At 50.9% G+C, this 17,596-nt stretch overlaps 1 protein-coding gene across 2 annotated transcripts in view; it reads right to left on the bottom strand.

Annotated features, from left to right (window-relative positions):
* Gnb1l (G protein subunit beta 1 like) overlaps positions 1 to 17,596 on the bottom strand; it is a 78,784-nt gene that overhangs the window by 15,664 nt on the left and 45,524 nt on the right. For both annotated transcript variants that reach the window (XM_059277335.1, XM_059277336.1), the window contains 4 exons: positions 10,155 to 10,294; positions 9,680 to 9,805; positions 5,558 to 5,720; positions 1,480 to 1,578 (listed from right to left, as the gene is read on the bottom strand). In XM_059277335.1, the coding sequence (XP_059133318.1) occupies positions 1,480 to 1,578; positions 5,558 to 5,720; positions 9,680 to 9,805; positions 10,155 to 10,279 (513 nt within the window). In that variant the 5' untranslated portion in view covers positions 10,280 to 10,294. The remainder of the gene's footprint in view (positions 1 to 1,479; positions 1,579 to 5,557; positions 5,721 to 9,679; positions 9,806 to 10,154; positions 10,295 to 17,596) is intronic.

Below are 17,596 nucleotides of genomic sequence, written 5' to 3'. Positions count from 1 at the left end.
GGCAAAATGAAGATACATTCATTTTCCCAGGAAAGCGCCCAGAAACTCTTGAGAAACCCCATCTGGACACACTGAGGCCGAGAACTAGGCTCTGCCCGAGTCAGGCTATAGACTTGTGGGCCCAGGAGCTCCGTCAGCTAGGCTCTCGGGAGCCTTGATGCCCCGAAGGCTTTTCTCCAGGAAGCTGCAGAGCAAGGGCTGCAGCTAGGGTTGGCTTACTCACGGCTTCAAATCTAACTCAACCCTCTCAGTCACACTGCAAGGGGCTGGAGGGATGCCGGCGTGGTGAAGAGCACAGCTGCTCTTGCAGAGGACCCAGGTTTGATTCCCAGCATCTACATGGCCGCTCACAACAGTCTTTAACGCTAGTTCCAGGGGATCTGAAGCTTTCTTTTGACTTCCACAGACACCAGGCACACAAGTGGTACACACACATTCATGTAGCCAAAACACTCATACATATAAGATAAAAATAAAAAAGGAAGTTGCAAGGAGAGCCAATTGAAAGCAGGCCAGACGTCTTTCTGCTTTCCATGCAGACAGAATCCCTGGGGCAGGCACAGAGATGCCCTCCCATGCTTCTTGTGGGTCATGTGGGATTCCAAACTGAACAAGCCCATCTCATCTCACTCATAGAAGAGCTCAAGGAGGCAGCAAGCCATGATGCAGAAATCACCAATGAGAAGTAGGAAGATGGCCAAAAGGGTCACAACCCCTCCCCACATGGGCGCTGCCCTGTGACTGGCCTACTGCAGTGTCTGTACCAGGCAAGACTCTGAGGCTTCCGGAATTCTTTGCAGATGACATAGTAAACAGAAGTGACCTGGGAGGGAAAGATGCTGACCTGGATGTGGCCAGGGGAAGGCTTCACCTTGAAAAGGTCTAGGCCTGTTTATGTGTGTAGGGACTCCAGACCTTAGGGCTGTGATGACTGCCTGGGTCCTAGTTTTTGCAGCAGTCCCAGGAGATGGCCCCTGACCCTCCAACAGAAACAACTATCAAGAACAAAGGAAATAGTTACAGGTTAGACTTCCCTGGAACGACCGTAGGGAAATCATCTGCTAATGTTCCTGGGACCTCTATAAGGTAGGGAAGTAGCAAAAGTGAATGCCCAGAACTGCAAGGTCCAGGCAGGCTGCTGACATCAGTCAGCTTTCCCCACAGCCTCAGCAGAGCCAAGGACCACAGCTGACCCAACTATCCCCTCATCACAGCCACATCTGGGCATCTGTGGGGCAAGCCAGTCAGGGCCTGTGGAGGGTGGGTACTGGAATCTGGTTTTCCTGCAGTGTTTCTGTTGGGGTTTCGTCCAAGCAACAGCAGCAGCCTGAGAGAAGCGATGTCCAGTCGATGTTGGACCACAGAGGACAGCAGGTACATGTTCTCTAAAGGACAGTGCCCACAGATTTGATGACAAACCCAGCCCTGAGTGGGGCATGACTCAGGGCTGTTGGGTGTGGCTGGCGCACGCTGTCTTACCTGCCACAGCCCCAGGCACATGGGCATGCCTGGCTTGGCATCTGCCTCCGGCTTCAGGGTGCACACTGACGTCTTGGATGGCATCTCCAGAATCTGAACCTGACAGTGAGAAAACAAGCTGATTTGGGCTGATGCCAAGCTGAGTCTATGCTATGCAAACAAGAGACGTTTAAGGCGATTAGCCAAGGCTGCTTCGAGTTTCTGTCTGCTCCTCTCCCTGTAGGGACCTGAGAGCAGAGCCTCCTAATTAGTTTGCACAGGCTAAAAGGCTTAGATGCTCCTGGGGTCCTTGCAAGACAAATGCTCACCTCATTCCTGAATGACCAGCCCTTTACCAGTAAGCAGCCCCAGTTTGTCATTTGGGCAAAGCAGGCCTCACTTACTTGGTCCTGCTTACTCTGGCCATCCTCCTTCCTTTGCTAGCCTCAGTTAGGATTTGCAAGGGCTCTCTTTGAACAACCTTCAGGCACATAACATGATGCAAAGTCTTGTTCAGAAGGCCTGAACTATCTACCTAGGAAATCAGCATGTTGCCAGAGGTAAAGCCAGGTCCACTGAATCCTGGTTTCCTTGTACCCAAGTACCTGACTTATCAACCCAGATTACCTAGATGCCAAGCCCTTCTGTGCCTGGCCTGAGATAGGCCTTGTGACCCACATGGCCCAGCTTCCCATTGGGTATGCAAATCCAAGTGGACTGCTTGTATGCTGACCAGCACCATCCACAAGGACCAGACTGGATTGGGTTCCCAGACATCCGGTATCTACAGTGCTAACCTGGTACTCTCTCCTGTGAGCTTAGCAGAACAGAAGGGCCCCATATGACACGCTGCAGCCCAGCACAGACCAGATGTTTCCTATGCCTTTTATCTGCCTGGGGTTCTACTGCACTGTTGTGCCTATGTGTACCTTCTGCTGTCATGTGAGCTGAGCCGATTTTGGAATCCTGGAGTGTCTCTAGTTACCAGCAAGAGCAATTCTCCATGGCAACTAGCAAGAGCATGAATACAAATCTGCTTAGCATGCCTTGGTCTACACACAAGGCACCAGAGCTCCAAAGGGATGGAGAGAATTAATTGGACAGCATATACCAGTACGGCCAGGCTGGGACAATTTCTGAGAGGCCAGAGTGTGGGCAGCCACCCGAGTCCTGTGGGGCTGGGTCCAGGGCTGCTTCCAGGCAATGCGGAATGCCAAGCACACAGCCTGGTCCTTCAGTTAGAGTCCTGCTGATGTGCCCACTTCCGATAATGAGGGCCAGGGTGCTTGCTCTGTGGCAGGGTAATCTCATCAGAGTCCCCATAGTGAGTGGACTTCTAGTGGCCGAATTAAGCACTAGGAATGGCCCACAGCTCTCTCTCTGTCTTATCTGCTGCAGGCGAGTCTTGTAACCCTGCCTTTGCAGTGGGAGGAAACATGCTCAGGCCTTTAGGAGACAGACTGAAGAACACTTGGCTGTCTGTGGGAGGCAGTAAGGGAGAGTCCTAGGCGCCGGTAATGTCGGAGGGCAAGGCATCAGGATGGCTGTCACAGCTCCAGGGACCAGTAAGCATGACAGTGCCCAGAAGATACGGTTCCAGGGAGGCAGGGAGGTTACCATGAGGTAGTACTCAGTGCCCAGAGGGGTTGGTGACTAGTCAGACTACACAGCAGACACACCACCCGAGGGCAGAGGAAGCAGAATCCATCACGGGAAGGCGGCATGTATGGAGGGAGCCGGGGCAGAGGACAACACAGGCCAGGAGATAGGGCTGCTGCGGGAAACCGAGATGAGCGGAGGCGGTGGGCCAGCAAGTGCGCATTAGAGTGGTTCCCAGGCCGGAAGGCAGAGAAGGGGAGGGGGCTCCTATCCACAGTCCTGTCTCCTCAGGCCCACAGCCCTCCACAGCCAGCAGCATGAGTAGGCAGCTCCTGCTGGGGCTGGCAGATCAGGCCCGTGCACCGGGTTAGGCCTGGCTCCTGCCCAAGAAAAGTCATTTTGTCTCCAACCAGATCTAGTTCATAAATAATGAGATAGTAACAGGCATTTATTTGTTCATGATTGCATTTAAATCACCAATTAGGAGCTACACACACTTTTCTTGCCAGTTTGCCAAAAACCTGTTAAAAGTTTTATTAATGTGAGGGGTGGGGGAGTTGCTTCCTCCTGTACAGCAGGCCAGGCAGTACCAGGTCATCTCAAGCCACAGACCCACAAGATGCCACTCTAAGGGTTAAGAGAGCTCAGATTCTCTCAGGCCGCTGATCAGTACAGTTTTCCTCTGTGGAGGTCACAGGTTTCTGTGCAGTTTTAACCAGCTTCCTGGCCCTAGTCCTCGGTGCAGGTGCCATTTGTATTTTCAGAAGAGTTTTTATGACATTTATTTACTCACCTCTCTCTCTCTCTCTCTCTCTCTCTCTCTCTCTCTCTCTCTCTCTCTCTCTCTCTGTGTGTGTGTGTGTGTGTGTGTGTGTGTATACAACTTTTGTGACACAGTTCTCTCACCATGCAGGGTCTGGAAATTGACTCAGGTTGTAGCTAGGCAGCAGCACCTTTACCTGCTGAGCCATCTCAACAGCCGGATGTTGTATTTTCAGAAGCTGCCAGCACATCCTGGGCAAATGGTTATTTTCCAGTCTGCCTGGAATCTGCCTAAACTGGCTTGGGCCCAAACAATGCCTGGGAGCACGCTCCCACCCCTCACGGCCGTCTGGGTGGCCACACTTGCCCAAACCTAACATTTTCCCTTCTGGAAACAAAAGCTGGCGTTGGGTGCCAGATGGAAAGCTCGAGTGTCTGTAGGAGGCCCCGTGCTCAGGGAGGCTGGGCACTGCTCCTTCGGCTCCCAGAGGTCTGGAGAAGCAGGGTAGGCAGGGTGCTGCCCTGGGTCTGACCCTGGGATCCTGCCCCTCTGATACAGGATGGTTGCTGTGTTTTCTATGCTCTCAGTACATATCCAGACTGGGCTCCTAGACAGTCCTGGGTTCACCATAGCTCCTCCCTGAGGCCCCTCATATCCAGCCTCTCCCTGCTGCCACAATGGGGTCTCCTTGAGCTCTCACGAAGGGACAGTCCCTGTCACGGTTTGTGGGCTGTGCAGATTTTGTATCTGTGACTTCTGCCTCCCCACGCACCAGCCTTCCCAGAAGGCACATGTGTGGAGTGGTTTCCCTGCCCTGAGTGTTGGCACTGAAGCACAGCCCTGGTGTTTTGGCTGCTCATCACTGGCCATGCTCTCTGCCCATAGCTCTGCATACAGGGGATGGATTCCACAGGGAGAAGCCCTGAGACAGGCTTAGCTTCGTACAGAAAGCAGAGGGTCCTAGTGCTGCCGCCCGGGTCCATCTCCGGGGACGCCCGGTGCTCTCACCTCACTGCTGACGGGTTGCCGTTTTCAGATGTTCTTTTTTTTCCCCGTTCTCTTTCTTTTTGCCAGTTTGTGGAACAGTTTGGTTCACAGAAGACTTGGGTGCCCCGGAGTTCCTCTGTACCTCTTCTTACCTCCAGACTTGGTCCCATTCTGGCTTTTGAAATTCAGGCTTTATCCTCCCTTCTCCAAGCCTGTGGCCACTCCCCTCCTCATGCAGCCTCCAGAACCTTCTCTTTCCCTGTGTTGTAGCTCCACCCCTCTGTGAATTCCCCTGCAGCTTCGGTTCTCTTCACCATGTCCCTGGACGGGTGTCTCTGTTGCCTCTTCCAACAGGCTAGCACCAAGGCCCCCAATTTCTGGAGGTTCCTCTCTCTATATAATGTGTATGTACATGAATATGTGAACAGACATGTATGCTTATGTGTATGTGTGTGCACAAACACTCAGGCCTAGACACAGCCCCGAGTGGCCCTCCTCCAGGAACAGCACTATGCTGAGTACCAAGGTCTGCCTGAACCCTTCGTGATTCTCACCACTGCCCTGGAAGGGTCAGAGCTCACAGGCTGTGCATCAGCCTGAGGATGCTGGAGCTGTGGTGGAGCAGGTAAGCTGTAGAGAGTCCTGTGGTAGCACTGGGCCCTCCTTACCGGGGGAGTGCAAATGTGTCTGGTTAAGACAAACCCAGTGTCATTAGTGCATGGAAGGGAGCTCCAGAAGACTGGTCCTTACCTCATCACTGCCCTTCCCAGGCACAGCAAGCATCCAACATAGCTGTCCCCTGGCCAGGACTGAGCTCTTGCAGAAGCCCACACTGTCCAACTGAACTGTGTCCATGATGGTGTTCCTGCCCTCTGCCAAGTCCCACAGGCACAGCCGCAGATCCCGGCCCTGGCTGACGAAGCAAGGGGAGGAGGTCTGTGAGACACTGTAAGCATTATGTACCCACTGGACTGGCATCTATCTGGTCCAAAGCCCTTCACTGCTGAAGGTGGCCACGTTTCCAGAAGACGGCCACGTAAGCTTTGCACCATCCAGGCTAGCGGCCTCAGATGAAGAGGGTTTCTCCCTCAGTGTTCACAGCTGAGTTGGCACCTAAGGCACTGAGGCCAGGACACTCAGTAGACTAAGAATGTGGACACTGAGGCCTGCACCTATGACCAGCCTGCTGCCGCTCAATGCCACTAAAGTATGCTTTGCACCCCTTCGCTCTCTGTAAACTGCCTTTAAGGACTCAGAAATCTCGCTCGGGTCTCTTCCACAGTACATCTGAGACCTACATTCAATCAAAATGCCAGGCAAGCATGTAGAGAGAGCTCTAGGCATCACCCGAGCTGGAAACAATCCAGCTGCTCTGCAACAAAAGAACAGCCAAGTATACTGTGCCACAGAGTGCCACTCAGCAAGGGACGGCGCCGACTGCTGACACACGCAACAGCTGGAAGGAAGTTGAGCCACGGTCTGCTAAGTGAAAGAAGCCAGATCTGAAGATCTGCAGCATGTAACTACAGCCCTGTGGTTTCCAGAAGAGGAGTGGGCACAGGGATGGAGAGCCATGAGAGAATGGACCACAGTGGGTAGCTCTAGGCTTTGTGGGATGGCAGGTTGCTTCATGTGGCCCTGGGGAAATGGACACATGGCAGTGCTGTGCCAAACCCACAGATCCACAGACAGTGTGACTGTCATTGTGTACAATGACAACAGCCCCAGCCAGCTGAGCAAGAGCCAGGAGCCGCTGAGGGACTGCTCCGACTATGTAGGTGACACAGGACACTGGTTCAGGAAGCACACACGGAAGCTGAGCTGAGGCACGCGGAGAGGTGCTGACTGAGACTGTATGCTAAAGATTCATAACTGTAGAAACAGTGAACCTGAATAGACCTGGATCCTTACAGGCACTGGCTCTGCCCTCTCTGGCAGAGAAAATATTGGAGCCAGTAGTGGATGTAGGGATGTGGTTCCTATCCAAAGAGCTGTGGCACAGCTGGTGAGCACATAAAACTGTGGGTCACATCAGGACCTAGAGGTCAGTGTGAACATGTGTGTGGCCAGACACATGCAGATAGGACGGACACACAGCAGAACATAGGTGGATGTGATAGTATGGGCAATGTAGGTTCAAGTTTCCGTCCTCATGTGCCACCCACGGACAGCCTGGGGCTCAAACTCATCAGTTTTCTAATCACCACAGCCAGATTTCTGGAGATGTGGATTCTAGGGCTGGAGTAAGGAAGACCAGGATGGGGTTCAAGTATCTTGCAGTGTGGGAGGTGAGGGAGCATCAACAAAACAAATGAAACAAAAGATGCTCTTGGCAGCGAGCCAGGGACTGCTCTTCCTCATAGGTTCCTCAGTTCTGATCACAGCAGTATTCTACCAACCGGAGTGAGGAGGAATGAGGGAAACCGAGTCCCACGAGAACACAGACAGAACTACTGCAGGCAGAAGCCACGGCAGGAAGCTACTAGTGGGAAAAACCAGGCATGAGCACAGGCTCAAAGTGTCCCCAGAATTTTCTAGGGCCTGGACTGGCTTTAACAGGCCTGCATGTCCTTGGACACCCCCGGCCCCTTCTATGACCTGCTTCTCAAGAACCTAGGAAATACCATTGGCTGAGGGCCTTTTTCTTTTCTTCTCCTCCCCCTCATCCTTCTTTTTTTTAATTTTTTTTTTATTTTGAGACAGGGTCTCTCTATAGAGTTCCTGGCTGACCTGAAGCTCACAGAGATCCTTGGGCCTCTGCCTCCTGAGTCCTGGGATAAAAGTCCCCTGCTTCCCCATTTTCTAAAGGCCTCACTGCCAACAGCATCTTTTATTTCATTTGTTTCGTTAAGGGCCATCAGGCACACATGAGGACCTCTTTTCTAAAATATGTGGGACTGCAAGTGCTCAGATATTTTCAGAGTTTGGAATATTTGTGTAAACGTCACCAGGTAAACCTCCCTATTGTGAAAGCAGGAAATATGAAACGCTCTGAAATCTGAAACTTTATGATGCTAAAACTTTCAGATTTTTATGTGGGCAGTGGTGCTGCATGTTTTTAATCCCAGAATTCAGGAGGTAGAGACAGGTGAATCTCTGTGAGCTCAGGTCCAGCCTGGTCTACAACATAAGGCATTCCAGGTTAGCCAGAAATACATAGAGAGATCCTGCTTCAAAAACCAACAAGAAGCAAGCTTTCAGATTTTCAGATTAGGGAAAGTCAACTTCTTGGATGCTGACAGTGGGCCAGCAGACACCTGGGTGACCGAGGCCAGTCTCACCTGCCAAGGAGACACGGGACTCACGCACCTCCAGCACCATAAGGTTGGCAGTTACCACACTGGGCTTCCTCCCCAAACCCAGGGCCTGTCTTACCCTGACCCTGGGGGCATTCTGCAGAGTACCTGCAAAGTAACCGGATCGTGGGAAACAAGGACCAGGGAACCGATCCCAGAGCCCACATGCAGCTGTTAGCATTTCCTTCCTGTCGCTGACCTTGGATACTGCTGTCAACAGGGCTGAATATGGAGGGGAAGAGCAGAAAGGATGATGGGACAGCGGGCTTTGCCGGCATCCCACATCAACAGAGGAACTGGGAATCTAAAAGAAGCAACAGTGAGCTCTGGAGATAGGCTAAGATAGGCTCCTTCTTAAGACTCAGGAGCCCGACCACATGGGGAAGGCCTGACCAATGTGACTCCATTACCATGAAGACACCCCTAGGAGAGTACAAATATATGTCACCCTGTTGCAGAGATAATCTGTGATAGAATAATGATGCTATGTAAAATATAAATAGGACTTCACATATCAATAAGAAAAATGCAGTCAGTCCAGTAGGAAAATGGGCTGAAGCCAGTGGTATCGCAAACTGGCCTCAAACTCAGCAATCCTGTCCGGCTTCCTGAGCACTGGGACCAGAGGTATGCATTAAGTACCTGGTAGTCTTTTGTTTCCCTAACTTAAAGTTAGGAAAAACTCATTAAAAAAAAAAAATTCTGCTCTTTTTCCAGACATTCAGCAAGACAGTCTAGCAGTCCTGGGCTGCTGCCCACGGCCCAGTGGGCGGGGCTGCAGTGCCGTCCTTGACTACCCAGTGGTTACTCAGGTGCCACAAGGGTCTGCGTACTCCTCATGAGCCTGTAAATAAGTGGTTTCATGATGAGGAAGGTAAAGAAATGCTAGCCGGTGCAGCTCTTGTGGCCCAGGTGCAACCAGGGCTGGGGGTCCTCCAGCCCTGGGAGATATGAAAGCACACAACCCTTCCAGGGCCTCTTGGAGAAACCTGGACTCAAACACAGCTGAGGCCAGGCAGCCTTGGTGGGCCGTGGTCTCCAGTGCAGTGCAAATGCAGCTGGGCATCCACACCTGCAGCCCCACCACAGGCCTCCTGACCTCAGTGGGGACTGTAGGAGGGGCGGCAGCGCCTGGCTGGGAGACAGGGTGTTTATGTAAGTGCCAGCCCCAGGCCACCCGTCATGCCTTTCAAGCCACCCAAGTGTCCGGGCCCTGGGTGGGCAGGGACTCCTGAGGGCTGAACTTTCAGCTCTTTTGAGCCTGGGCCCTGCTTTAGTCATCCCTGTACCTTTTCAGCACATGGTACGATTACCTCTGCCCACTTCTAAGGCACAACCCCGAGCCTTTCTATGAGCTGCCTTCGGGGCTGGTGTCAGCTACCTCCGACGGCACCTCCCAGACCTATCTACTTCCCAAAGGCTAGAGCTGGTCCCACACTCTTCACAAGCTACAGCCAACCTGGCAAGATGCTCTAACACCTTCGGTTCTGGCTAAAGGTAGTCACAGGGGTCTGTCAAAGAGTTACCAGCATAAGTCCCCTGGGACCTGGTGCTCCTTTGTGCTGCTGTGACCCACCTGAGGAGTTGGTGGCCCTGGGGCAGTGTCTTCAGCCAGGTTACACCCTGGCCCCTGTGGCCATTTAGAGTGGCAACTATTCTTCTGGTCTGTAGGCTCCAGATGTGCACCAGGCCACTCTGAGACCTGTTGGAGTCAAGCACAGGCAGGGACAGGGGCTGCAGTCAGTAGATATCTTGAACTTGCTCCAGGCCAACACTACACACAGCCAGTGGAAGGCGACACACTCCAAACTGAAGGTCAGCAAAGGGGGACAGAGGGCCTACAGGTGGGGTACTTAGTCAGAACTCAGTGGTGTGAGACAGAGGCATGACTCCCTGCTCCTCCAAGGAGTTCCAGAATAGACAGTGTCTCAGGCAGGTTCTGAAGGTGTGGCAAGCAGTGTCTTCTGCCAGCACCTTAGATAAGCACCACGCTCTGTGAAGCCTAGTGCTGGACTTCACCCTGGGCTTGGGGTGGGGCAGCTGTTACTCACCCCGAGAAAAGGAGTGGGTTCCCCAGAGCTTGGGATGCTGGGCAGAAATGCAGCGTGTTCACAGGTGACTGTGTGCCTCGGAGGACAAACGTGGGACCAGGCGGTGGTGGGAACAGGCCTGCCATGTGGTAGATGCAGACCTGGGGTGCAAGGGAGGGCATGTGAGTGGCAGAGAGCTCCACATTTCTCCAGAAGGCAGCTGGAGAGAGGGTCTAGAAAGCTGTTGGCTCAGTACCCAGCTTCTGCCTCTTCTGGGAAAAGGATGCTGCTCTCCATCATCCAGACAGGTTCTGTGGCTGCAGAACAGCCAGCTCTTGGCATGGACTACAGGGCTGCCGGAAGTGCAGCCCATCCTGACCCCAACTGCCAGCCTGTCAATGTTCCTGGTGGGCACCTCCAGGCCTCCCGTCCCCATCTTATCTGTCAGATCCAAGTCTGGCGTCCCTCCTTGGCAAGCACGATCTGGGAACCCTGTATAGAGGTCTTGCTGCCTCTACAGTAGGGCACTTGCTACCAAGCTCAAGGCCCCGGGTTCCATTTCCGGCACCACAGAAAAGGAGCCTTTGCTTGGCCAAAAAAATTTTTTTTAAAAAACAAGATTTAATTTCTATTTATGTATACATGTATGTTTGTGCACATGTCTGAGGGTGGCCAAGGAGGCCAGAAAAAGATATCTTAGCTAGAGTTACAGGTGGTTGTGATCACCCACGTGGGTGCTAGAAACCAAACTCCAGTCTTCTGCAAGAGCAGTAAATGCTCTTTTTGTTTGTTTGTTTGTTTGTTTGTTTTTGTTTAATGCCGAATGCCGTTTATTGAAGGAGGGAAGAGGTCTTAAATACAGGCTTACAGCACAATGGGAGAAGCCCGGAGGGCAGATGTTTGCTACTGTTTTACAATCTTGCATCTAAGCTGTTAACGCCTTTTATGCAGGATACATAGACAAGGAACTTCCCTTAAGCATTCAGGAGAGTGGAACCCAGGAGGGAATTAGCAAAGGGAGGATATCAAGGTCAAGGTCAGTAAGCAAGACAACAGTTACCCAAAACGGGGGTCAGGACCCTACAGGTCCCCCTTTTTACTAATAAATGAACTTCTGACTTAGGATGTGTGGGATGTCAGCAGTTCACCTTACTCGTCATGGAGACGCCTGTCCAGGCCACACAGGCACTCTGTCTTAGGCTGGTGAGCGTCCCCCAGGCATTACCCATCTCTGAATACTCATTATCATACAGGCTCAATCGTGTGTGAGCTGCAGAGTTAACTGCTGCCAAAGATCTCAAAGTGGTGCTGGGCTTGCAATCTGTGTGTTCGACACAGAAAAGACCAACAGAAGTCCTAACCCACCCATAGCCAGTAGGCTATAGGCAACTGAGCCATTGCCTTCCTTAATGAGCCTTACTGCAAATTGGAGTCCTTGTAAGATGGTATCCCAAAGGCAAATGGAACTTGAGTCAATAAATTTATAATTTTCAAAGGCTTGGCCAAATTTGATTCAGGCTCCTGGACCTTCAGGCAGGCCCATGTGAACACTTTTGGCAAAAACTCTAAGTCAATTAAATATCACCCCATACCCATTATCTGCACGCTTTCAGAATGATCAGGTCCCCTCAGCCTTTACTAGCCATCAAGTGGCACCTGCTTACCCTGGTCTGCCTTCAGTCTGGATCCCCAGACACCTTTTTCCATGCACTGTGTGAAGATGTATTGCTGTGACTGGTGTAATAAAGAGCTGAGTGGCCAATAGATAGGCAGGAGAGGATAGGCAGGACTTTTGGGGACAGAGAGGACTCTGGGAAGAAAGATGGATACTCCAGGAGAGGCAGAGTAAACAGGATGTGCAGGAGGAGAGGTAACAGCCATGAGCCACGTGGCAGAACGCAGATTAATATAAATGAACTAATTTAAGTTGTAAGAGCTAGTTAGGAACAAGCCTAAGCTATAGGCCAAGCTTTCATAATTAATAAGAAGTCTCCATGTCATTATTTGGGAGCTGGCAGGACAGAGAAAGACTTGTTATACTTCCACTTGCCCCCTGCTATAAACCCCGACTTGTAACACTTTTCAGTTAGGTTCAATCTCTTTTTCTCACAAGAGCCCACATCCTTCTCCCTATGGTGTTCCACGAGTCAGTATTCAAGACTGCCCCCTCCCACAGTGACCCTGCATACTCACAGCACTCATCCTGACACACACTGGGCTGACCCTCCCGGCAGGCTTCCCCTGTGACTCCCTTGGGAGCCCTCCACTCTGGAGTCCCTTGTCTTTCCTCCCTAAAGTAGGGTAATGGCATGCCTGGATGACAGATACCATCCCTGCCCCACTGCCAGCTTGGGGAGTCTGGGCTGTGTCACCCCTGTGCTGTGCCCAGTGCCAGCACCTGCTCAGCAGACATGTGTTTACAAATGAGAGCTGTGTGGGGTCCTAAGAGTGCTACAAACAGCCCTATTGGATCCCGGCCTGAACTGCCAAAACCTCTAAGTATTTTTGCTTGCTTGTTTGTTTTCAAGACAGGGTTTCTCTGTGTAGCCCTGGCTGTCCTGGAACTCTCTCTATAGACCAGGCTGGCCTTGAATTCAGAGATCCACCTGCCTCTGCCTCCTAAGTGCTGGGAATAAAAGTGTGCACCATCATTGCCAGGCCAAAACTTCTAATTATAACCACTCTGAGACTAGCATACTCTTTACTTTTGAGAAATTGAGGCAGGAAATGATTGGGTGAGCTGCCCCACATTGCTGGGAATGGGCCTGAAATGCTCTCAAGGCATGTGCCACCAAGAGGCAGAGCAGCCAGGAAAGGTACATGGGAAGGGGCAGGACCAAGTCATCTGGCCACATCCCAGAACTGCTGGCCCAGCCAACAGACCACTCCACAAAGCACAGGACTTGTATTTAAGACCTGCTAGAGTCTACCTTGCAGAGGATAAAATTCCAGTGCCCTAGACCACACATTCAACCTTGTCTGTAGTCCGCCCCCTCACACCAGGCCAGTCCCTCAGCTGGCTGCTCTTCACAGGCAGGGGTGGCCCCAAAGCCACGAGCTGGGATGAAGGTACAGGAGAAAAGGTCAGAGGCAGACAGCAGGGGGGCTGCAGCAGGTTGTTTCAGGAGTCTTTCCACTGGGCAAGGGCACATCCTACTCTGCTTACATGCAGCCCGCACAGCAGGGAGGCAAAGCTCTGCCCAACCTGGGTGGCAGCTACAGCCGTCAAAAGAACACGGCAAAGAAAAGAATGGAGCAGAAGAGCCGGGCAGGATTCTTCCAGAGTGGAGACTGGGCTTTAAGGCTGGTGCGGACTGTGGGAGGAGGACCTACAGGCTGAGGCCACACGCAGCTATGAGCAGTCCAGAGGCCAGGGAGGCAAAGGCTTCTGGAATAGGCAGCCTCTCCTATTGTACCCATCAAGGACATCCTCCACCAACAGGCCCCAGTGCCACGCTTCCACACTATCCTATGCTCTCACCTTCTCCTCTGTTACAGGAAATGCAGGTATGGGCTCTGATCCATACCACAGTGGAAGGCACACAGCAGTCAGAGCCAGGCTCCCTGGAGACCTGGGCCCTCTGGAGGGTAGTCTAGGAGGACGGGGTAGGATCAGGACCGTGCCAGGGAAGGCCAGTGAGGTCTTACCCATGACAGTGGCACGAGATCAGACAGGAATCTAGTCCTACTGACCTGATTTAGGTCCCACCAGGTCAAGCCCTAACTCTGCCCTTGGACCCTGACTCCCTCAAGGGCTTTCAAAGAAACAAGGTTACCAGGAATGCATGTATAAACTGTCAAATCCCTTCTTTTCTGATTCTTTTGGGGGGTGGTAGGGAAGGAGCTTTAGCTATACAAAACTCATCATTTGCTAAAAGCTAACTCTTCACAAATGTGAGGTGACTTCTGCAGAGAAGACATGACCTCACAGTGTTCACAGACACATGACCCTGAAAAGATCACAAATGCTGGAAGAACTGCCTCAATCAGGTAGCCCAAAGGACAGGTTCAGAGGGCAGCTGTGGGCCCTCCAAAGCCCAACTGTGTTCTTGCAAGATCCAGGTCCACAGGCGCTAGCTCCACCACTGCCAAGAACTTAACCTCTTACAGCATGTTCACCTAACAGGAAAGCCCCAAGGCCGGGATAGGGGCATCCTGCCACACAGGTCCAAGCAATGAGGTCTGACAGGCTATATCCCCCTGCAGGAGGCCACTTCGGTAGGCATGGGGTGTAATCCAGATACCACACATAACTTTAGCCATGTGTATACACACAGACACACAGATGCTCACACTTATACATGCATACATACACACCGATCCACACAGATGTACCCACTTCAGATACATTCCACATACAAGGGCATACAGACCCTCAAGTACACACCAAAACACATGTGTACACTTGTGCTCACATGCACACTCATGCACATACATGTATAAGAGTTCTCACACACATGACCCTGGGCATTGCCAACCTAAGCTCAGCCCACACTTGCCGCCTGCCTGCGGCATGGTGGGAGTTTCCAGAACCTCACAGCAGAAGGCTCATTGTGAGGTGATGAAATCAAGGTCTCCTCTATTGTCTCCCCAGAAATGCAGGGAACAAACCCGTCACGTCACGCTGTTACAACAGCCGAAAAGCTCAGGCCAAAATGATGCATCAACAATTAAGGGCTCCATCATTTCAGGCAATTAAAATAAACGCTTTATTTGAAAACTAATTAATTCTACCTACATATTTTTCCTATGACAATATCCTATGATTACTTGATTTATGACACCTAATTATTCTTTATTAATCTAATTGAGAATAATTGTATTATCCTATCTCTCCTGGCCCCTGGCCGCCCCAGTGGAGGCCTCGGCCCTTGTGCACGGCCCATGCAGAGGCGGCTGCGTGGTCCTGAGGCTCTACCTCTCGTCTCTCCCACTATGAGTGGGAGGGCAAATGATCAGAAAACAATGCAGCGCACACTTTGGTTCTGCCTGCTCTTCAAGATGTTGGAGCACGATAAATTATTTCAAAAATTTACAGGAGAGACAACCTGGCCATTTGGGAAATGGATGACCTTTCCTATAAATGTTACAAGTGCCAAAGGCCCTTGGCCCACACAGAGTGAGTGATAACCGTGTCTCCCTGGGCAAATTACAGCAGCCTTTGTCTAGACGCCTCAGGGTCACCCTCTTGGAGAGGCTCCCTCTCTATGACTCTACTGTGCTGCTAATTCTAGGTCAACTTTACACAAGCTAGAGTCATCCATGAAAAGGGAACCTCAGTTGACAAAATGCCTCCATCAGGTTGGCCCACAGGCAAGTATGTGGGGGGCATTTTCTTGATTGATGATTGAAGGTCCAGTCCAGCGGTGGTGGTACCATGCTTGTGCAGGTGGTCCGGGTTGCATAAAAAAGCAAGCTGAGCAAGCCATGGAGGAAAAGCCAGTAAACAGTGTTCCCCCATGGTCTCTTGAGTTCCTGCCTCCAAGTTCCTGCCTCTGCTTGAGTTCCTGCCCTGAATTTGCTCAATGACAGTCTGCGATCAGGACAACTATGCCCAACAAACTCCCCCAGCTGCTTCTGATCCTGGTGTTTTATCACAGTAATAGAAAGCAAACTGGGGTGGAGGGGATACATTCCAAATCAGGTCTGAAAAAGATCCAATCTGGTGAAAAGTTGCTGGGAAATAGGTTTCCAGGGTTACTCTTTTGTGGTTACTAGTCACAAAGGAAAGTGTACCTTTACAATGAAGACACCTAGCTGTCATCACCTTCCCCAAATGATAGAAGCATTGCTTATCTCCTGATGATATGCGATAAGATGTTATGGCACAATCTGCATGAACCCATGCTGACAATGTCCAAACATGAAGCTGGCCATGAGCAAACAGACATATCCAGACATGGGACACTGCACAAGAAAATTAGCTTAGGCATGTGAAAATGGCTAAGGTCAAGAGAAACTACAAAAACAAAAGGCAGTGATTCTTTGATATTAAAGTAGACTGTAGACATATCAAAACCAGCCAGGCAGCTCTCAGGAGGCAGAGACAGGCAGGTCTCTGAGTCCAGGGCCAGCCTGGTTTACAAAGTGAGTTCCAGGCCAGCCAGGGCTACACAGAGAAACCCTGTCTCAACCCCCATCCAGAGAGAGAGAGAGAGAGAGAGAGAGAGAGAGAGAGAGAGAGAGAGAGAGAGAGATCTCACAACCCAATGTACTGTGAACCTCAAATATTAAATTAGATACAGGATCAAAACAGAGAGGGCCAGTAGGCTGGGCACGAGGGCACACACCTTTAATCCCATCATGTAGGAGGCAGAAGCAGGTGGGTCTCTGTGAGTCTGAGATCAGTCTGGTCTACTCAGAGTTCCAGGCTAGACAGACAGGGCTACAGAGATACCTTGTCTCAAAAAACTGGGAATGGGGTGGGGGTTTAGAAAAGAAAGGCTAGGATCAGGAGGATGGCTCAGTGGATAAAGGTACTTCCTGGTAACCTGAGTTGAGCCCCAGAACCCACATGGTGGCAGAAGAGAACTCTACAAAGTTATTCTCCAACCCCCCACACACATGCCGTGACACCCCCATATTATGCATATGCATACAAATAATAAAATGAGTAAATAAAAATCAAAGGGAGAGCCATGAAGGCTATTTGGGGGATATCTGACTTTGGAGATATTTGAGAAAATCTGGGTATGGACAGTAGATCATATATATGTGTATCTGTGTGTGTGTGTGTGTGTGTGTGTGTGTGTGTGTGTGTGTATTTGCATTTTTTTAATGTTTAGGGATGTTTTGCCTGCATGTATGTCTAAGTACCATATGCATGTCTGGTATCTGTAGCGGTCAGAAGAGGGGGTCAAATTCCTGGAACTGGAGTTATAGGTGGTTCTGAGCCACCATGTAGGTACGGAGAATTGAACCTGGGTTCTCTGTGACAAAATGTGATCTTAACCACTGAGTCATTTCTCCAGGCATTAGTTTTTTGGTTTTGGTTTTGGTTTTTGGTTTTCCTGGTTTTTTGAGACAGATTTCTCTGGGTAGCTTTGGAGCCTGTCCTGGAACTTGCTCTGTAGACTAGGCTGGCCTTGAACTCACAGAGATCTGCTTGTCCCTGCCTCCTGAGTGCTGGGATTAAAGGCGTGTGCCGCCGCTGCCCAACCACTTTTGTTTTTGTTTTTGTTTTTTTTAAAAGATTTATTTATTTATTATGTATACAGTGTTCTGCCTGCACACCAGAAGAGGGCACCAGATCTCACTATAGAAGGTTGTGAGCCACCATATGGTTGCTGGGAATTGAACTCAGGACCTCTGGAAGAGCAGCCAGTGCTCTTAACCTCTGAGCCATCTCTCCAGCCCCCTTGTTTTGTTTTTAAATTTGGTAACAAACCAGGAAACAACAGGGAACACTATGACTGATCAACAGAAATTCAATATAAAATCAGAAAGAAAAAAATACTGAAATA

Source organism: Peromyscus eremicus, chromosome 12 (assembly GCF_949786415.1).
Source record: "Peromyscus eremicus chromosome 12, PerEre_H2_v1, whole genome shotgun sequence".
In the NCBI taxonomy this organism is placed as follows: domain Eukaryota; kingdom Metazoa; phylum Chordata; class Mammalia; order Rodentia; family Cricetidae; genus Peromyscus; species Peromyscus eremicus.
Note: the sequence above shows the minus strand (reverse complement) of the source record. Positions and strands in the feature narration are given on the sequence as shown.